This window comes from Manis pentadactyla, chromosome 4 (assembly GCF_030020395.1).
Source record: "Manis pentadactyla isolate mManPen7 chromosome 4, mManPen7.hap1, whole genome shotgun sequence".
Taxonomy (NCBI): Eukaryota; Metazoa; Chordata; class Mammalia; order Pholidota; family Manidae; genus Manis; species Manis pentadactyla.
The window spans coordinates 110,536,477-110,559,110 of record NC_080022.1 but is presented as its reverse complement, the minus strand read 5'-3'; the positions used below and the strand labels follow the sequence as shown (position 1 = coordinate 110,559,110).

Below are 22,634 nucleotides of genomic sequence, written 5' to 3'. Positions count from 1 at the left end.
TGAGGGCTCAGGAAAATCCTGAGTACTGTGTGCCACAAAGTTTTGCAGGGACACAGGCCAGGCATGAGGACTTGCCTCTGGTTTCCATGTCCTGGAACTCAGTGGCTGGAACTGCTGCTCTGGCTTTAATTGGTGCCACAGTTCTAACAATATTCTATTGGGCTGCCCATCAGGTTTTGCTTTCACTACCCCAGCCTTTATCATATCAACCCACATCTGGATCCTCGAGACCTTCATGGGGCCTTTTACACCTCTCCTTCCAGTCATGGTCTGTACTTCCCTCCATTCCCTTATTGTTTCAAGCCTCCCCCAGATCTGCTAAAGTACAAGTAGCTTCCCTTATGGGTTTCCCTATGTGGGGAGCAAGAGTATTCACTAGGGACCCAAAGAGAGATGTGGGAACTGTACGCAGCACCAGGTTTCTCATTCCTATAGTGAACACGTCATCAAGGCTTTGGAGGTCCATATTATAGATGATATTTTTCATACCCAATTCCTGCAGTACCTGTTGGAGCTCTGCATACATTTTCCAGCTAGTGAGTAAATATGGTAAATCACCCTGATTAGACCAAGCTACCCTGATGGCAGCTGTCAGCCATTTCAGGAATGTCTGATTCCCTGAGGCATGACACACATTTTGTAACCACTGAAGGAGGGAAGGGTGAGTCATCAGGGAAGCTATTCTACTCTACTCAGTACCCGACACAACAATGTTTTCCACCCCCATATCCCAGAGACATAAAAACCATGTAGGCAGGGATTCTGATGGCTTCTGCCTATTCCAGATGCTCATGTTCACCAGCTCATCCTGGGTATTGGGATGGAGCATGGAGTTCTCTACAACCTTGGGAGGGGTCGGTTTCTCCCCCGCAAGGAGCCAGAGGTTGATTGCCTTTTTTTTTTTTAATTGCAGATGGGCGGGCCTTTAACACAGGAGAGGCTAGTGCCTCGGGTGGGCGGAGGCCTAGGCAGTAGATCAGAGCATGGCCCCGCCTCCTCCTCTTCTCCCCTCTCCCCGCTCCTCCTCCATCTCTGGGACTGAAGGCACGGCTCTTTCCTCCCCCTCCCCCAGGGCCTCCTGCAATGCAGCTTCTCCTGCCGCCTCACACCTCGCCATTGCTAAGGAATCTTCCAGGAGTGTGACATTCCTCTCAATAACTGGCTCTCTTTCTTAAGGGCATCCCAAAGGCTATCGCTCAGCTCCTCCAAGCAATGCTGAAATGTGTCTCTCTAAGTGTGTCTGCCTAAGTTCCTCTCTCTCCTCAATAAACCTCTCAATAACCCTCTCTTTCTCCTCGATAACATTTTCCACTATCTCGAGGAAAAGAGACTCCGTAATGCCAGCTACTACACAGCCACTCAGGGACCCTAAGCAGTTTTCTGTCTCACGGAGGGCTAATTCTGCAGCTTCCAGTGTCTCCACCCTTCCCCACTTCTGGGGAAGGTCCCACCACTCCAGGAGGTGCTTTACCCTAGACCACTTCCCCAGTAGGAGCTCCCAAATTAGAAGCACCATATATAGTGGGCTCCCAGGTGAAGCTGCACCCTCTGCCACTGCATCTACTGGGGCCTCCCCACTGATGCTGGGGTTCTTGTTTGTGGAGTTGAAGAATGAACTCAGCAAACAGTCAAGGTAGGGGAGCCAGGGAGACTTTTATTGAGAGATACAGTGAGAGGACAGACAGAGCTCCTGGCGTGAGCCAGGAGGGGACAAGAGAGCCCGTAGTGATGCGTTGCCTGGGGATTTATAGGCGGTTGAGAGACAAAGAGCTAGGGATGCAGATTCACCAAATGGTCTCTAAATGTTTATCTTTGAAGAGACACTGTCTTGCCAATGGGTTTCAGCCCTGGACAAGTTCGCTATGGATTCAATATGACCAAAGAAAATGACAGCAAAACATTCTTTGGGTGAAAGGGTTATACCCAACTTTATTTCCAGGTGCCAGGTCAGTCAGTAGAATCCCATTCACTCAGAGTGAGTCTGCACGTCGCAAGCTGGTCTCTGCCTCTGGGCCCCTCTGTCTGCCCAGCCATCCTCTGGGCCTCTGTCCTCAGCGCTGCCACCACTCCAGCCTCTGCTCTGCTCTCCTGCAGCCTTGCAGCCCTGCCACTGTGTCACACCCAGAGCACTGGGCAGAGCTCTTTATATAGATTCAACAGCCATGTATTGCCCACAGGTGTGCAGTGAGCTAGTCAACCAGGGCCAGGTGAGAATCCTGGCCACAGGAACTCTCATTTTATCCACAGACACTAAGTTTCTTATCAGTTTTCCGGACTATTTTGTGGAGTTAACATAAGAAATTTACTGCTTTGATCCTTTCTCAGAGTAGTAGTTTTTGATTTAGGAGTATATCAGTCAAGGCTGTTTGTTTTGCTTTCAAGGTGAGCTGAGTTACTGACTTGATTAGGGTTGGAGGAGGAAAAGCAGCATCTGGGTAAAGTTAAAGATAAACTGGACCATTTAGCAGGCTAAAGTAAATTTTACAATAGCTTTATTTAATTAATACAAACAAGACATGGGCTATGCTGAGGTACTTTCTTATCTGGGGGATGTTCAAACATTCCAGGCCAGGTTATTTCTGGATTTTTAGTTTTAACTAATCTTCACTGACGAATGCTTATATTCTTAGTTTGATATTATACTTTAGAGAATTAATGTGACTCTGTCTTTGTTTAATTGTTTAATATGGAGTTTTGGTAGGGGTCTTTTTCCAGAGGCCCTCACCCTATTCTGACTACACCCACGGTCCCTGTCTCACCACTATCCACAGGGGGGTTTCCAGGAATCTCCCCATCATCTCTAGTGGCAGCCCTCCCATAGGTTGCACCCATTTAGACAGATTTCAGGTTCAGAGGTCCTGCTGACTACTGCCAGATGTAACACTGGGGAGAGGAAATCCTGAGGAAGAATACCTCTAAAACTGAAATCAGTGAAAGGGAGAAATGAAGTTTAAAACCTGTTTATTGCTTACAAACTGCAGTCTGGGGCCATCTCTTTCCTGCTCTGACAGAAGCAAACAAGACCTCCCCATAACCTCTCGGGTTCAGATAAGCCCTTGGTTGCCCAGGTAATTACCCATAGATATGGAGATGAACAACCTTTCTCCACCCCTGAGGAACACCTGTTGATATGCAGATGCACTAAAGCCAGGTGACATATTCTAGAAATACTACATTTTACCCACACCTGAGTATCTGGTTATTAAGCCCTTCTAAACCTGCAGTTACTGTACCTGTCTATTTAAAGTCACAACCGGGCAAGGGGTTGATAAGAGGCATTCAAGTGTATTACCTGGGGTTCTACCCATATTTCTCTCTATCCCATTGTGTAATAACAGCTTTATCTTCTCCTGCTGATTAGGATTGGTTATCCCTGTCAATTATTCCTCTCTTCTTGCCCATTGTTCCCTAGACACAAGGAACCCAAAGTACCCAGGGATTAATTATGGGCTATAATTCAGTAAGACTCATGCTGTGTCCCTGGGTGTGGGTAAAATTGCAATAATTCCAGAATCTCTCCCCTGGCTTTAGTGCATCTTTATGTATTTTCAAGGGGTGGAGGGAAGTAGTCCATTTCCATATGAATGGGTAATTATGTGGGCAACCAAGGGCTTATCTGGACCTGAGAGGTTGGAGGGGAAGGATTTGCTTGCTTCTGCATCAGCAGGAAAGATAGAGATGCCAGATGGCTTTTTTGTAAGCAATAAATGGGTTTTAAACTTTATTTCTCCCTTTGACTGATTTTTGGTTTCAGCTAGGTATTTTCCCCCAGGATTTCTTCTCCCTGGATTTACACTGGGTGAGAGTTTTCCCCCTTAGGGGATGAGGGTCTCCAGCCCTGCAGAAGTTCTAACCTCCAGAGTTGTAGGAATGGGGAGCACAAAGCCCTGTGGTGGGTCATTAGGAGCAATACTGGACCCATATTTATTCCCCAGGTATCTTTGCCAACCCAATAGTACACAAGTTGTTTGGGTATCTCCTTTCTTCAGTGCAGTTATATGAGCAAATAAGTTTGTGTACCTGCCATGGAGTTTCAGGGTCCTTTATCTGGGGACCCAGCCACCTCTGTTAATGGGCTCTGGATCTGTAAACTGACCTCAGCCTCCCTGTCACCCAGTCTTGATTTCTAATGGCATAAACTTAATAGCATCCTTGTTGAGTGACAATTCATTTGGGCTCATAGGGATACCATGTTCTATTAATCATTTTCATAATTCTCTGAGGTTAGGCTTCTTGGATGCCACTCTGACCTTGCTGGTCATTACAGTGACTGTGATTCCCTGGTTTCTGGTGGTTAAACACTACTATTAGCCTCTATTGTTTTGGACTCCTATTATCCCCATTGCTATCAGTGAGCCAAATTCTATGACTTTCTCTCTGTACCATCAGCCCTGGCCATAGGAGTTCTAGGACTTTCTAGAGATTCTTGTACCCTTTTGCCAGAATGGTCCATAATGCCTGAGTAAATGGTGTTTCCTTTGGGATCTTCATGGAACATAATTATCTGGCAGACATGTCTATAAAACATATATCTATACCAGCATTCCCATTCCCTTGGCCTTTTAATCACTTTCTTCACTGTCTTACGTGACCATGCTGGCATTTCAACTTTGCTCAGCATGGGCCATAACTTTTTCCATCTTTTAAGGTGCCATCCTAGTAAAGAATTGGTACTGACTCCTAGGGTTTTTGTTAAACTCTATAACTCAGGAGAGAACTCCCAAGTCAATAAACTTTTTTCTACCCAATTTTATGTTCTGGTCCTCTTGGTCAAGCACCCTTAGAATACAGTCCTGCTTTTCCAGGCTTCTGTGAGTACACAGAGGCTAAGCTTTGTAACTCTTTGGGGATATACTCGCTTTCCTTTTTATTGAGCCCCAGCTGGGTTATGCTATGACTTAACCCTTTTTTAGACTTGGTGGCTAGGAGGAAACATGGAGGAATATCTGGAGGGGCTATCTGTTATCTTGGGAAGAAGTCTCTGCATTTTCTTCCAGCATGGAGTGCTAGCTCTTATTAGAGATGTATGGGCCACTTTTGTAGCCTCAAAAGGTTTAGGAACACTGGGGGTCACAACTTTAGGAGGCATCAGCCAAGATGCCTCATATGTCAGGTTTCCATGTTTTCCCAAATGGGAAAGAGGCTTTCTTTGAAGTTTGCCCCCTTTGCCTTAGTCCTGGCCTTAGTCCTTGGCTTTCCTTGGCATTCCACTTCCCAGGAGATGAGAACTTCCTTGTAGGCAACTAAAGATGTGTTTTTCAAATGCTTGTTACCCTCAGCTATTTATCGGCTTTCTGCAGAGCCTCATTGGTGCTTTTCTCTAGTTATTCAATTCCTTTATCTTCATGTCTATTATTTCCTCCAGAGGCCTCCAACATCTGATACATTATAACTACTAGTGCATTCCCTTCCACCAGTACAATCCCCAACTCACCACTGGTGACAGTTTTGGCAACTGAACAGCCACTTTGTGCCAAGAGCTCTCTGTGTTCCACCTACCACTCATGCTGGGTTCCTTACTGCCAGTAGACTGGGTGAATCATCCATCTCCAAACCTTGTCTTATCACCTGTTTTCTATGACCACTCACAGCACAGAGCATTGCATATTGGGCTCTCTGGAAGTAGACACTGAGATGGAGTTTAGGGTGCAATATTTTTTATTAGGGAACAGTACCAAGAAGGGAAAGAATTGGGAAGGAATTGGAAGGGGGAAGGAAGCAAGGCTGGGCAGAGGAAGAAGCTGAATTGCAGCACAGGCCCAACAAAACCTTGGTCAACCCAGTAGGGTTCCCTGGATTGAGGTTGGTGTGTCAGAGTGTCCCACATATGACAGAAATGCCTTGTATCTCTGCCTTGCTCAGGTACCACATGTAGGCCACCTGGGAAAGGCACTTGGATGAGGCTGCTCTCTGCATCTGAGGCAGGCCCGGACACACCTGAGAGTTGGTCAATTAAATAGTTGATTTATTTAAGCATTAAAGTACATATGAGAAAAATTGTGACAAAGATATAAGCATGGAAAAATCTGGAAAGGAGCGCAAAAGAGGAGAGTGAGGAAGGCCAGCTTCACCACAGGTCATAGAGTTCTGTCTGTATCCTCACCTTCTGCCACCAGGGAGACTTTTCCTTGAAATTCTGTCCACCCTTTGAGGATAGACAGAGCTCTCTCCTTTGAGTGTGAATGTAATTTCCTGCTTTCATTCCTAATTCCCTCTGAATTCAATTTCCAATTCATGCTGTGGTCCCTCTACAGAACGTCTTTGGGTCTCTTTCCTATGGAACTCATTCCATGCAATTTTCCTCATTTCCTGTTTCCCCAGTCCACAGGACCAAACATTATATATAATCAGTGAAACTCCTGCTATTATATACGACCATTTCTTTTAACACAAATGTTGACGTTGTTGTACTTCTATTGAGATAATCATTACTGTACTTTCTGAAGGCAAAGGGGAGAAGAAGAACATTCTCATTGTCCACAGGCTAGGAAGGCAGTGGGCCAAGCTGCTTTTCCATCTGCTACAAGTCCCAAATTCCTCGAGAGTGCTTCTAGGTGGTGTGTGTTACAGGTAAATCCTGCTGTGCAGAGCCAGGACAGAGGCTAGGCAGAGATGCTTCCTGGTTTGGCAGTTGGGCTACATTTTTTTAAGACCAAATAATATAGAATTATGTTGCTAGGCTTGTTCAGACCCCTTTTGTTTTTTTCTAAGCTTTAGTAAAATCTTATTCATATACTTCAATTTTATCTCAGTTGTGTTATAGAGTAACAGGAAAATTGTCTCCAAACTAGAGCCCAGCTGGGAGAGTAGTATATCTTGAAGCTATTTTGTAATCATCCAAAAACAAGATGGTGAAAGCAAATCTCTGGAGGTAAGAGTTGAAGCCTTAAAATAACATTCCTACTTGAAGCTTCTCCTTGCAGTACCATGCTTGGAGAACTGGGCTTAATTTATGAGGAAAAGCAATGGCTACATCCTATGTTCCTGTAGGGCAGGGGACTGGGATAGTCAAGCAGGACCCCTGGTGTCTCTGGGCACAGAGAGGTTATGTGAAAGCCTCAAATGAAAGGGCAAAAATAATGTACCCACTCCTCATCATGAGGGACTCCCTTGTGTCTCTGCAAGCTTTGTGGCCACAAACCCTGCTAGTGTGCTAAGAGAGAAAAGCCATGAGGTCACCATCCTGAGCACCGCAGAGGCATGATCACTCTCATCCAAAGTTTCTCATAAGCCATTTGCAAACTGCGTTCCCTTCTTTGGATCTATGCTACTCTCTCTTGTCTCCTTCCTGGCTTTTCTCTCATTCGGTATTTTAAACTCATACATACACACGCATATTTCTTTAGAATAGGTTCAAGTTTTCTCAGATTACCAAATTTCCAAGTTTATCTCCATTGAAATCAGCTCATTTATTTGCTTTACTTGAGGATTAGGTGCCATGGGACTCACAGCTCTAGTGTCCTTTAGCTTCATGGCAGTTGTGCCAGTTCACACACAGAGATGAAGGGGTAGGGACTGCCTAGCTCTGTGGGCTCCCAATGAACTGCAGTGCTGCTTCCCTCCTGGTGCTTCCTCTGGTGTGTCTCCTCCTACAGCTGTTCTTGGTCCTGACACTTCAGCTCTTCTTCTAAATGTCTATCTTTTTGATGGTAGGAAGTTACCTTCTTTCCATGACCAGTCCAAAGAGATTTCTAAATTCCACTTTTTCTTTCTTTGCAGTTCCATACAGAACACAGTGTCTACCAAAAATGTTGTTCCCACTGCCAGATAAAAAAGGATATGAAATCAGACAAGAGTTAGTGACTGGAACCCTGAAGAAGAAAATTACAAAAAGAAGAAATGCTATTTATAGACCAGAGCAATCTGGCTGATTTATGTTTGGGAGACAAGGTTGGCTGAGACCTGATATGCCTGTCCCCAGAGGAGACACTGGTAGTTTCACGGGTAGGAAGGAGCTGGAGGTAGCTTCCTCTGGGCTCTATGGTACACTGACAGGGGCAGGCTCTTCGTAAGAGCCTAACTGCCAGGGCCCTGTCAGTAGACTTACTCCCTAGTTTCAGAGATAAATGCTATTTCTATCACATTTAATGCTTGAAATGAATCTGGGTTGAAGACAAACTTTTTTTCCCAAAGAGTCTTTTTTTGGAGCTCATAGTCCCTCTACCTCAGCCAGATATAGATACTTGGGCATGTATTATGTGCAATCCACAAAACCCCTATCTCACCAACCCACCATGTGAGATCTTCAAAGAACTGCCCCCTAATGCCCTTACATCCACCCCCATACCTGTGACAGTAGATAGGAGGAACTCAATATGTTGTTGAGTAGATTATTGCAAGAGGGTGGGGAGGGAGGAGAGAGGAGAGAAGGGAAAGATGGGAAAGAAAATAGAAAAGAAAGAAGGGTAAAAGGAAGGAAATAAATGGAAGAAGAAAAGGAAAAGAGAAGAAAGGAAATTATGAAGTTTATGAGAACAGTGAAGTTATAAATCAAGAGTGAAAAGGCCTGCTCATGGTTCTTTTCTGGCTTGGCCATGAAATCCCCTTGAATAGATCTCAGTCTCATAGGGGAAAAGGAAGCATCTTCTCTTGTGCCAATCAACTCCCATTATTCTCACTCACCACACACTTGAAGCTCCAACTCAGGGCTGTGCTTGATGACATTTCCATCTTCTGTGGCAGCCTCACACCAGTATGACCCAGAATCTTCTCTTTTAGCAGTGAGTATCTGGTATTCAGAGGATGTGTTCCTGCTTATGAGGGTCTTGCTGCCCACAAAGAAGAAGTAAAGCTGCAAGCCAGACCTCTGTGGGAGCAACTTTGTTTCACAGCTCAGATTGACCAGATTCCCCTCTAGAAGGGATAATGACAAGGATGCTCTCAGCACTGGAGCTGGAAATAGTTCTAAAGGAAAAGTTGATGGGGAGAGGGTTGCCTGCTGCAGTTCCAAGATTCTTTTTATAGAAGATATCCCTCCTCTTTGGGAAACCTGCCCCTAGAGAGTGCATCCATAAGACATAATTTTTCCCACTTCCAGCGGAGAAGCATTCCTGGGATTTTCTCATAGATATGCTTAGTTGCCAGCTTGCTCACATCCCACTGCAGAGGATACCTCTATACAGTCCATGCTCTATAGCTCCGTTAGTCATGAATAGCCATGTTAGTTATGATATGACCATGTCCTTCTGGTAATGGTCACCTAGGAGTGGGCACTGACTCACACACTAGCCAGTTCAGTGATTCATTACTTGTGTTCTTGCCTCAAAAGATAGTCTGGGACAATAACCTTTTCCCCATAGGAATGAACTCTTTTCAGACAGAAAAAAGCTGCTAATAGTTATGAGTACTAAGATGAAAGGCCATGAAAGAGTTATACCAAGGACCACATGCAAACTGGAACAGAGGAGGCTGCTTAATTAGCAGATATTCAGAGAGAAATGGAACTGGAGAAGCTGCATTGTCTGAGAGAGACAAAGTGTAACTAAGTCCCAGTGTTTCCTGGGTTTCTGTTTCTTGGAGCTTTTGTGAGTTCCATTGAGTGATTTTCTAATAACTCACCTACCTACCTTGAGTGAGTCTCTATTCCTTGCAACTAAAATAAAATTGATTAAATGGATCTTCACTATGCCCTAGCCCAGACATTCCTTAGCTACTGGACTTACTGAGGGAATATACTGAAAAGAGCAATGGACTGGGACTCAGTAGACCTCAGTTCTGGTCTCAGCCCAGCCACTCGTCACTGTGTGGCTTCACCTATCTGGAGCTCCGTTCTTCACTTGCATATGGATGCAATGATTTATGATGGTTCCTGTGGTCCTTAAAACTAAAGCTTTATGCATATTCAGATACCATACATTTTACAGTGACAGATACTCCTGCTGATATGTAGCGATGCCTTCCCATGCCTGAGCAGTGATAGATGCCATTGTGACTCAGGTTAGTTTTCAGAATGGTGAATTCAGAATTACAAGGAGAAAACTTGAAGGCCTTGCTATTTTGGTAGAAAAGCACATTGTATACCAGTTTATTTTTCCATCCATAACACCTCAAGGCCAGAGGTTCCCCTTCAGTGAAGACTCTGCTAGAAACTTGGAGCAGAAGCCATTCTGCAAAATGTGGACCCAAAATGTATGTAAATGGTGGCAGCAGTATAGGAGACCAAGTAGACGCTGGTCTTTCTCCTTGCAACATTCCAACCTCAGAGCTCTGCTGAATCTGAGGCCTATCTCCCATCCTCCCATTCCTCAAATATCTTTAGTTGGGAAGAAAAGTAGTCTTTACCAGCAACTGTGCACACATTCCCTTCTCTTTCATTTCCAGATCTCAGAAGTTGGCTGGGACAAAAACAGTTCACTCTGTGTGGTAGGCGGCATTTTAAGATGACCCCAGTGAGTCACAGCCTTGAATGATCTCACTGAATGTGGGTGGAACCTATGGCTGGCTTCCAGCCGACAGACTCTGACAAAGGTTATGGGATGTCATTCCCATGGTGATGTTATACTATAGAAGACTCTGTTTTAGCTGGACTGAGAGTTTCCTGCTGGCCTCGAAGAAATGAGCTGACATGTGAGAGGGCTGTAAGGCAGGGTGCCTCCAGGAACTGAGATTGACCTCTAACTTATAGCTGGCAAAAAGGTAGGGCCCTCAGGTCTACAGAAACAAGGAACTGAATTCTGCCCATGACCATTGAGCTTGAAAGAGCTTCAGGAAGGAACATAGCCCAGTCAACAGCCTGACTCTAGCCTCAGTAGAGCACCCAGCTAGGTTGTGCCAAGACTCCTGACCCATGGAAAGATTATAAATATAGTTCTTTTAAGTTGCTATGTTTGTGGTAATTTGTTACACAGTAATAGACAACTAATGCACTCTAACTCTTGACTAATTTGTTAATGGATCACACATACTAAGGCAAAAACACAGAATAGCAAACATGCCCAGATGCATATATGCTTCTAAAGTGATAAGAATGTTTGGATATGTGCAGATCAGTGGTACAGCTGATAAAAACAAGCTCCAAGTCAAATGAGCCCTACCTTTTGATGTACATCTCTATACATAACCAAAAATGCATTGCTTTTTCCTTCCTGGGGTAGCTGGTTGGCTAAATGAGGATGGAGTTCTTAGAGGTCAAAAGAGAAGAAGAGACAGTAGTGCTTTCTTCCCTTGCAGATCTAAAAATGGAAGTCAGGTATTCCAGTACTATATGTAGCACAGTTTTCACAATCTTGGATGCTGCCATAGTGCTTCTAAATACTCTCCCCTTTCTTACTCCCATCCCCAAGGACTCCCAGGAGATTCCCAAAGACTGCATTGTTTCACTGTCCAAACACACAGACAGCTTTCCTTTATATATCCACAAACCTAGTGGGAAATTTTAATGTACCTTCATCAGAAACTGTCAAAAATAATAGAGATAAAATATTCGAATGGCAATTAATAGACTTGATTTTGTGGATTTATATAGAATGCTGTTCCTTTGAAAGAGAACATTAACCTATTTTCCAAACACATGGAACAGTTATAAAAACTGAGGACATACTACATCACAAAGCAATTTTCAACAAATACCAAGAAACTGAATATTTAATACAAATTCTGACCAAAAGGACATAAAATTAGAAATCAACAAAAAGTCATCCCAAAACACGTCTAAATTATTCATGAATAAAAAAAGAAATTTAAAATATTTAGTCTTAAATGATTATGGGAGTATTACATATCAAAACTTGTGGGACACAATTTTAGCAGGCATTACTAATTTCCTACTCAAAAACCACTCTTCTCATCTTTTCACCTTGGAGTGAGATGAGGACATTCATTCTAAGCCATGTGCCTAGGACTTGGTTCCAAGAACCAGCTGTATTTTCTTGGTGTCAGTAGACACAGATTTAATTGAAGTGACTGAGAACTAGTGGAACTTCAACTGACTCCATTGCTGATTTTGGCAAAACATTTTAAATCGGGCATAGAGAGCACCAACCAAAACACTTGTACTGTAGTAAAATTAAGGAATTATATTTACTGAAAGAAGAAAACAGCATAGCAATATGGTAAAAAGACAAGCCACAGACGGGAAGATATTTGTACCACATGAAAAAAGACATATCCAGAAAATATATGAGCTCCTATAAATCAATAAGGAAAAGGCAGAATACAATAAAAAATTTGCAGAATAACTAAAACAGGTACTTTGTAAAAGAGGATTGAGAGGCGGAGCCAAGATGGAGGCATGAGTAGAGCAGCAGAAATCTCCTCCCCAAACCACATATATTTATGAAAATATAACAAAGACAACTCTTCCTAGAATAGAGACCAGAGGACACAGGACAACATACAGACCACATCCACACCTGCGAGAACCCAGCACCTCGTGAAGGGGGTAACATACAAGCCCCAGCCCAGCAGGACCCAAGCGCCCCTCCCCCCAGCTCCCGGCAGGAGGAGAGGAGTCAGAGCTGGGAGGGAGAAGGGAGCCCAGGACTGCTGAACACCCAGCCCAAGCCATCCGGACCAGAGTGCAGACACAGTGCATGCGGGGGGTCCTGGATACTAGGGAAAGAGGGCAGCAAGATCGGTGAGCAGGTCCCTGAGGCCGGCGCCTGAGGACAAAGAAAAGTGAGTGGCTTTTTTTTCTTTGTTTGTTTGTTTTAGCGAGTGCTTTTTGGAAGTCTTAAAGGGACAGGGTGGGACACTTAGTCCAGAGTCAGGGAATCTGGGGATCTCTGGGCACTCTAACACACTGGGCAGCAAGGAGCATGGAGACCCCTCACGGAGATAAATAGCCTCATGGCTGCTCCCCCTCCAACACACCTCCACCATTTTGGAGCAGCAGCCCGAGACAAGCCATGCCCACAGCAACAGCGGAGATAAACTCCATAGCAGCCAGGTAGGAATCAGAAGCCCTGTCTGCGTGCAGCTGCCTAGCACAAGCCACTAGAGGTCGCTGTTCTCCCAGGAGAGGCAGGCCACAAACCAACAAGAAGGGAAGTTCTTCCAGCCGTCACTTGTCCCAGCTCTGCAAACTATTTCTATCACAATGAAAAGGCAAAATTACAGGCAAACCAAGATCACAGAGACAACACCAGAGAAGGAGACAGAACTAACCAGTCTTCCTGAAAAAGAATTTAAAATAAAAATCATAAACATGCTGACAGAGATGCAGAGAAATACGCAAGAGATATGGGATGAAGTCCAGAGGGAGATCACAGATGCCAGAAAGGAGATTACAGAAATGAAACAAACTCTGGAAGGGTTTATAAGCAGAATGGATAGGATGCAAGAGGCCATTGATGGAATTGAAACCAGAGAACAGGAACGCATAGAAGCTGACATAGAGAGAGACAAAAGGATCTCCAGGAACGAAACAATATTAAGAGAACTGTGTAACCAATCCAAAAGGAACAATATCCGTATTATAGGGGTACCAAAAGAAGAGAGAGAAAAAGGGATAGAAAGTGTCTTTGAAGAAATAATCGCTGAAAACTTCCCCAAACTGGGGGAGGAAATAATCGAACAGACCACGGAAATACACAGAACCCCCAACAGAAAGGACCCAAGGAGGACAACACCAAGACACATAATAATTAAAATGGCAAAGATCAAGGACAAGGAAAGAGTTTTAAAGGCAGCTAGTGAGAAAAAGGTCCCCTATAAAGGAACAAACATCAGGCTATCATCAGACTTCTCGACAGAAACCTTACAGGCCAGAAGAGAACGGCATGATATATTGAATGCAATGAAACAGAAGGGCCTTGAACCAAGGATACTGTATCCAGCATAATTATCATTTAAATATGATGGAGGAATTAAACCATTCCCAGACAAGCAAAAGCTGAGGGAATTTGCCTCCCACAAACCATCTCTACAGGCATCTTACAGGGACAGCTCTAGATGGGAGCACTCCTAGAAAGAGCACAGAACAAAACACCCAACATATGAAAAATGGAGGAGGAGGAATAAGAAGGGAGAGAAGAAAAGAATCTCCAGACAGTGTATATAACAGCTCAATAAGCAAGCTAAGTTAGGCAGTAAGATACGAAAGAGGCTAACCTTGAACCTTTGGTAACCACGAATTTAAAGCCTGCAATGGCAATAAGTACATATCTTTCAATAGTCACCCTAAATGTAATGGATTTAATGCACCAGTCAAAAGATGCAGAATAATAGAATGGATAAAAAAACAGGACCCATCTATATGCTGCTTACAAGAAACTCACCTGAAACCCAAAGACATGTACAGACTAAAAGTCAAAGGACGGAAAAACATATTTCAGGCAAAGAACAGCGAGAAGAAAGCAGGGGTTGCAGTACTAATATCAGACAAAATAGACTTCAAAACAAAGAAAGTAACAAGAGATAAAGAAGGACACTACATAATGATAAAGGGCTCAGTCCACCCAGAGGATATAACCATTCTAAATATATATGCACCAAACACAGGAGCACCAGCATATGTGAAACAAATACTAACAAAAAGGGGAAAATAGACTGCAATGCATTCATTTTAGGAGACTTCAACACGTCACTCACCCCAAAGGATAGATCCACTGGGCAAAAAATAAGTAAGGACACGGAGGCACTGAACAACACAGTAGAACAGATGGACCTAATAGACATCTATAGAACTCTACATCCAAAAGCAACAGGACATACATTCTTCTCAAGTGCACATGGAACATTCTCCAGAATAGACCACATACTAGCCCACAAAAAGAGCCTCAGTAAATTCCAAAATATTGAAATTCTACCAACCAACTTTTCAGACCACAAAGGTATAAAACTAAAAATAAATTCTACAAAGAAAACAAAAAGGCTCACAAACACATGGAGGCTTAACAACATGCTCCTAAATAATCAATGGATCAATGAACAAATTAAAATAGAGATCAAGGAATATATGGAAACAAATGACAACAACAACACAAAGCCCAAACCTCTGTGGGACGCAGCAAAAGCAGTCTTAAGAGGAAAGTATATAGCGATCCAGGCACACTTGAAGAAGCAAGAACAACCCCAAATGAACAGTCTAACATCATAATTATCGAAACTGGAAAAAGAAGAATAAATGAGGCCTAAAGTCAGCAAAAAGAGGGACATAATAAAGATGAGAGAAGAAATAAACAAAATTGAGAAGAATAAATCAATAGCAAAAATCAATGAATCCAAGAGCTGGTTCTTTGAGAAAATAAACAAAATAGATAAGCCTCTAGCCAAACTTATTAAGAGAAAAAGAGAATCAACACAAATTAACAGAATCAGAAATAAGAACGGAAAAATCATGACATACCCCACAGAAATACAAAGAATTATTTAAGACTACTATGAAATCCTATGTGCCAACAAGCTGGAAAACCTAGAAGAAATGGACAACTTCCTAGGAAAATACAACCCTCCAAGACTGGCAAAGGAAGAAACACAAAAGTTAAACAAACCAATTATGAGCAAAGAAATTGAAACGGTAATCAAAAAACTACCCAAGAACAAAACCCCTGGGCCGGACAGATTTACCTCGGAATTTTATCAGACACACAGAGAAGACATAATACCTATTCTCCTTAAAGTTTTCCAAAAAATAGAAGAGGAGGGAATACTCCCAAACTCATTCTATGAAGCCAACATCACCCTAATACCAAAACCAGGCAAAGACCCTACCAAAAAAGAAAATTACAGACCAATATCCCTGATGAATGTAGATGCAAAAATACTCAATAAAATATTAAGAAACCGAATTCAAAAATATATCAAAAGGATCATACACCATGACCAAGTGGGATTCATCCCAGGGATGCAAGGATGGTACAACATTCGAAAATCCATCAACATCATCTACCACATCCACAAAAACAAAGACAAAAACCACATGATCATCTCCATAGATGCTGAAAAAGCATTTGATAAAATTCAACATCCATTTATGATAAAAACTCTCAGCAAAATGGAAATAGATGGCAAGTACCTCAACATAATAAAGGCCATATATGATAAACCCACAGCCAACATTATACTGAACAGTGAGAAGCTGAAAGCTTTTCCTCAGAGATCGGGAACAAGACAGGGATGCCCACTCTCCCCACTGTTATTTAACATAGTACTGGAGGTCCTAGCCATGGCAATCAGACAAAACAAAGAAATACAGGGAATCTAGATTGGTAAAGAAGAAGTTAAACTGTCACTATTTGCAGATGACATGATATTGTACATAAAAAACCCTAAAGACTCCATTCCAAAACTACTAGAACTGATATTGGAATACAGCAAAGTTGCAGGATACAAAATTAACACACAGAAATCTGTGGCTTTCCTATATACTAACAATGAACCAATAGAAAGAGAAATCAGGAAAACAATTCCATTCACAGTTGCATCAAAAAAGAATAAAATACCTTGGAATAAACCTAACCAAAGAAGTGAAAGACCTATACCCTGAAAACTACAAGTCACTCTTAAGAGAAATTAAAGGGGACACTAACAGATGGAAACTCATCCCATGCTCGTGGCTAGGAAGAATTAATATCATCAAAATGGCCATCCTGCCCGAAGCAATATACAGATTTGATGCAATCCCTATCAAATTACCAGCAACATTCTTCAACGAACGGGAACAAATAATTCAAAAATTCATATGGAAACACCAAAGACCCTGAATAGCCAAAGCAATCCTGAGAAAGAAGAATAAAGTAGGGGGGATCTCACTCCCCAACTTCAAGCTCTACTACAAAGCCATAGTAATCAAGACAATTTGGTACTGGCACAAGAACAGAGCCACAGACCAGTGGAACAGATGAGAGACTCCAGACATTAATCCAAACATATATAGTCAATTAATATTTGATAAAATAGCCATGGACATACAATGGCGAAATGACAGTCTCTTCAACAGATGCTGCTGGCAAAACTGGACAGCTACATGTAGGAGAATGAAACTGGACTATTGTTTAACCCCATACACAGAGGTAAATTCAAAATGGATCAAAGACCTGAATGTAAGTCATGAAACCATAAAACTCTTAGAAAAAATCATAGGGAAAAACCTCTTAGACATAAACATGAGTGACCTCTTCTTGAACATATCTCCCTGGGGAAGGAAAACAACAGCAAAAATGAACAAATGGAACTATATTAAGCTGAAAAGCTTCTGTACAGCAAAAGACACTGTCAATAGAACAAAAAGGTTCCCTACAGTATGGGAGAATATATTTGTAAATGACATATCCAATAAAGACTTGACGTTCAAAATATATAAAGAGCTCACCCACCTCAACAAACAAAAAACACATAATCCAATTAAAAAATGGGCATAGGAACTGAACAGACAGTTCTCTAAAAAAGAAATACAGATGGCCAACAGACACATGCAAAGATGCTCCACCTCACTAATTATAAGAGAAATACAAATTAAAACCGCAATGAGGTATCACCTCACACCAGTAAGGATGGCTACCATCCAAAAGACAAACAACAACAAATGTTGGTGAGGTTGTGGAGAAAGGGGAACCCTCCTACACTGTTGGTGGGAATGTAAATTAGTTCAATCATTGTGGAAAGCAATATGGAAGCTCCTCAAAATGCTCAAAATAGACTTACCATTTGACCCAGGAATTGCACTCCTAGGAATTTACCCTAAGAACACAGCACTCAAGTATGAGAAAGACCAATGCACCCCTATGTTTATCGCAACACTATTTACAATAGCCCAGAATTGGAAGCAGCCTAAGTGTCCATCAGTAGATGAATGGATAAAGAAGATGTGGTACATATACACAGTGGAATATTACTCAGCCATAAGAATAAAACAAATCCTACCATTTGCAACAACATGGATGGAGCTAAAGGGTATTCAGCTCAGTGAAATAAGCCAGGCGGAGAAAGACAAATACCAAATGATTTCACTCATCTGTGGAGTATAAGAACAAAGGAAAAACTGAAGGAACAAAATAGCAGTAGAATCACAGAACCCAAGAATGGACTAACAGGTACCAAAGGAAAAGGGACTGCGGAGTATGGGTGGATAGGGAGGGATTAGGGGGGAAGAAGAAAAGGGGTATTATGATTAGCATGCATAATGGGGGAGGAGAAAGAGGAGGGCTGTACAACACAGAGAAGACAAGTAGTGATTCTACAACATTTTGCTATGCTGAGGGACAGTGACTGTAAAGGGGTTTGTGGGGGGGACCTGGTATAGGGGAGAGCCTAGTAAATATAATATTCTTCATGTAATTGTAGATTAAATGATAACAAAAAAAAAAAGAAAGAAAAGGGGGATTACTCCCTGATAGGACAAAACTAAGTGTAAATCAACGATTAATGCATGCTTTAAATATCCTTAATTTTGATCATTTAAAGGGTTTCAGATGATCAGCTATGGAAGTACATTTTCTGATAATATTCCTTTCTCTTAAAAAAAAAAAAAGCAGTTCCTGTGTGGTGATATCCAATAAGTTCTTCACGATGATATAAAGGGCATATGAAAGTGTGGGCAAAGGGTTTGTTTGTGTTTATACAGAGGATCAAAGCCTAATTTGGCTACCCAGAAAACGAATTAAGATACAATACTTCCAACATCAACATTCTCTGGAAGAGTCATTCCAGAAGATGATCATCAAAAAACTTCAACAAAGATCCTGGTGCTGTTGCAGTTGTAGCTGCATTCATCCCACCAGTTCCTGGACTTGCCTTTGGAATAAAGAAGGAGATATCTAAACTGGCCTGTGCATACAGTAAAACAACAAATTTGACTGGGTCTATACTGTCGGAACTCAACCAAGAATTAGGAGAAGTGCAAGTTGCAGCGCTCCAAAATGTTGTGACTACAGACTATCTACTGTTAAAAGAGCATATGGGATGTGAACAGTTCCCAGGAATGTGTTGTTTTAATTTGTCTGATTTTTCTCAAACTATTCAAATTCAGTTAGACAATATCCATCATATCATTGATAAGTTTTCACAAATGCCTAGGGTGCCTAACTGGTTTTCTTGGTTTCACTGGGGATGGCTGGTAATTGTAGGTCTTCTTTGGTTATGTACCTGTATTCCTATTATGTTAATGTGTGTGCACAATTTAATTAGTAGTTTAAAACCTATACATGCTTATGTTACTCTACAAGAAGATATATCAAAGAAATAATCAATCTTCCCATGTTTTCTTCCATCTGCTACTTCTATAGCTTCTCTTCTTCCTTCCTAATTACAACCCTTAAATAGAATTTGTGCCTCATATCGAAATTACCAAGTATCATAATTCTTCCAAGTGGTAAAGATACCTCAAGACAAATGCTGGGCATAAAAGCCACAGGGCATAAATCTGCAAAGAAGTAAAAAGCTAACCTTTTCAAACAATATTGCTTCTCTCTCACTTACCAAGTTTACATTTCCTTGTATGGCCCCGGAAGATGACTGGTTAGCCAGAGACGGGTAAGATTCCTCAAGGGAGGAACAACCTAAGACAGGCACAGTCACAGGGGGTCCATCAGGTGAGAAACTGGGGTTCAGCCGAGGTGAGGCTTAGAACCTCACCCCCCCATTTTGAGAGAAATCTTCTGCATACGTGGATGTTTTGTTGCCCTTGTCTAGCTTGGATTAATACTTAGTCTATAGGCACACACCTGATCATCTACATTTGCCGTCTTAGAGCACTAAACTATGTTTTATACCTTTATCTTGCATCTACCTACCACTTCAGCATTTTATTAAAAATAATAATAATAATAATAATAAGGGAGAAATGTGGGATTCACATATAAATTAAGTATAAAAATCAAACGAATATTCATATTTGACCTGATTGGTTATATTTCATAATGCGTGATCAAAACCAAAAGTTTCTGTGATGACTGCCCTTGCACTGTTCACCATGTAAGAACTTATTCACTATATAAGAATTTGTTCACCATGTAAGAACTTGTTTGTTATGCTTCAGAAGATTGGAGACTGACGAGAATTAGGCTTGGGGTGGATTAATGATTGTGCATTGAGTCCCCTATACAGAATTTTATTGTTGTTAACAACCATTTGATCAATAAATATAAATATGAGAGATGCCCTCTCAAAAAAAAAAAGAGGATAATAAGCATGTAAAAAAAATGTTCAACATCATTGGTCATCAGGGAAATGAAAATCAAAACCATGATGTAATATTATTGCACATATACCAGAATGGCTAAAATAAAAAATATAGAAAACACCTAGTGTCGTGTAGATGAGGAGCAAACAAAACTCTCACATTCTGCTTGCAGGAGTATAATATGGCATAACCACTCTAAAGAACTAAAGCCGAATATATGCATATTTTATCACTCAGCAGTTCCACTTTGAGGCATATTCCAACAGATATGTGAACATGCATGCACCAAAAGACATGTACAAAAATCCAAAGGGGTATTATTTGTAAAAGACCAAACTGGAAACAGCCCAAGAGTTGATCAATAGAATGGATAGATATGGAATATTATACAGTAATGAGGACAAATAAACTGTAACTTTCCAACATCTATGAATCTCACAATCAATATGAGAAAAAGAAGCCAGACACAAAAGAGAACATACTATATCATACTGTATCCACTTATATGAAGCTAAAAAACAGGTGAAAACCTGTGGAGTTAGGATTCAGTGTTGAGGGTGGGTGACTAGAAATGGACAAGAAGGGCTTTCTGTGATTCTGGAAATGTTCTATTTCTTGAACTGGGTGCTATTTATTTTGTAAAAATTCACTGAGGTGTATGCTTAAGGTTTATTATTGTATGTAATACTTAAAAATTCACAAAAAATATAAAAAGATGTATAATGTAATAATGTAATATATAAAATAATGCAAAAGATATTCTCAATAAGTCAGCAATACTGGGGATTCTAGAGTCTGTGCAGAGGCAAAGAAAATGGTCTCTACCCAACCCTAGTTCATTTTTGGTCACTTGAACCGTAAAATGCTTCTACTCAAACTACACAGTTCTGTAAAAACAGTTCTGTCTAATCCCCTCACCTCTCTAGGAACTGATGATTCCCAGTGTCTAAGAGACACACGAGGAACCCACCTAGCATTTCCTGACATTCTCAACAGTTCCTTACCTAAAACACATTTCCTCCAAAAGCAACCTACTCCACATAAATCTAATCCTGCCTCCAGAATGGATTAAGTTTGTATTATCAATTACAAAGAACTTTCAACATATGCCTTTTGAGTTCAAAATAACCCGTTCAAAAATAACCCATTTCAATGATTTGTCCTAAATAATCAAACACTTTGCCCTCAAGAGTATTGCAGTCTCCATCTCCAACTCTTACAGATTTGAGTGGATGGTTTTATTTTCCTACTTCTATTTATCAAACTTTAAAATGCTTGAAGTCTCACAGCAATTCCATGTCCAGAATATTATCTCACAGATGTACTATGAAATGCACCTCAGACTATATATATAAAGTTGTTTGTTGCAGTACTGCTTGTAAAAGCAAAGGAATGAAAACACAGAGAAGTTTACTAATAGGGTGAATGATTAAACCAATTATAGCACAGCCATAAGGCAGACATTTGAAAGTTCAAGGTAGGTCTCTATTGATATGACTCTCTCTTCAACATATTTGAAATGATAAAACTAAGTTATAGGACAGTATATATTCTAACAACTACTTTTTTTTAAACTTTTTTTTCTTGGTATTATTAATGTACGGTTACATGAGCAACATTATGGTTACTAGACTCCCCCTATTATCAAGTCCCCACCACATGCCCCATTCCAGTCACTGTCCATCAGCATAGTAAGATGCTATAGAATCACTACTTGTTTCCTCTGTGTTATACTGCCTTCCCTGTATCCCTCCCCACACACACTACATTATGTGTCCTAATCGTAATACCCCATTTTCCCCCTTGTCCTTCCCTTACCACCCATCCTCCCCAGCCTGTTCCCTTTGGTAACTGTTAGTCCATTCTTGGGTTCTGTGATTCTGCTGCTGTTTTGTTCCTTCAGTTTTGTCTTTGTTCTTATACTCCACAGATGAGTGAAATCATCTGATACTTGTCTTTCTCGAACTGCCTTATTTCACTGAGCATAATACCTTCTAGCTCCATTGATGTTGTTGCAAATGGTAGGATTTGTTTTCTTCTTATGGCTGAATAATATTCCATTATGTATATGTACCACATCTCCTTTATCCATTCATCTACTGATGGACACTTAGATTGCTTCCATTTCTTGGCTATTGTAAATAGTGCTGTGATAAATATAGGGGTGCATATGTCTTTTTCAAACTGGGCTGCTGCATTCTTAGGGTAAATTCCCGGGAGTGGAATTCCTGGGTCAAATGGTATGTCTATTTTGAGCTTTTTGAGGAACCTCCATACTGCTTTCCACAATGGTTAAACTAATTTACCATTCCCACCAGCAGTGTAGGAGGGTTCCCCTTTCTCCACAACCTCACCAACATTTGTTGTTGTTTGTCTTTTGGATGGTGGCCATCCTTACTGGTGTGAGGCAAATCTCATTGTGGTTTTTTTTTTTTCTTAATTTAATTTAATTTAATTTAATTTAATTTTTTTAGATAATTATTTTTTATTGAAGGGAGGTTGACGCACAGTATTACATTACATTAGTTTCAAGTGTACAACACAGTGATAAAACATTTATATACATAATTCTAGG

General features: G+C 41.3%; 1 protein-coding gene across 8 annotated transcripts in view; it reads left to right on the top strand.

Moving 5' to 3' along the window:
• The window catches only part of LOC118920045 (histone H2B type 2-F), a 110,117-nt gene that overhangs the window by 20,078 nt on the left and 67,405 nt on the right, over positions 1-22,634 (top strand). Inside the window, exon 2 of one of the 8 annotated variants that reach the window (XM_057500668.1) lies at positions 7,720-9,834. The exons of 6 other annotated variants lie outside the window; for them this stretch is intronic. In XM_057500668.1, coding sequence (XP_057356651.1) covers positions 7,720-7,771 — 52 coding nt within the window. In that variant the 3' untranslated portion in view covers positions 7,772-9,834. Of the gene's footprint in view, positions 1-913; positions 945-7,719; positions 9,835-22,634 lie in introns of those variants that run through there. One more of the 8 variants, XM_057500670.1, reaches the window with a different exon arrangement.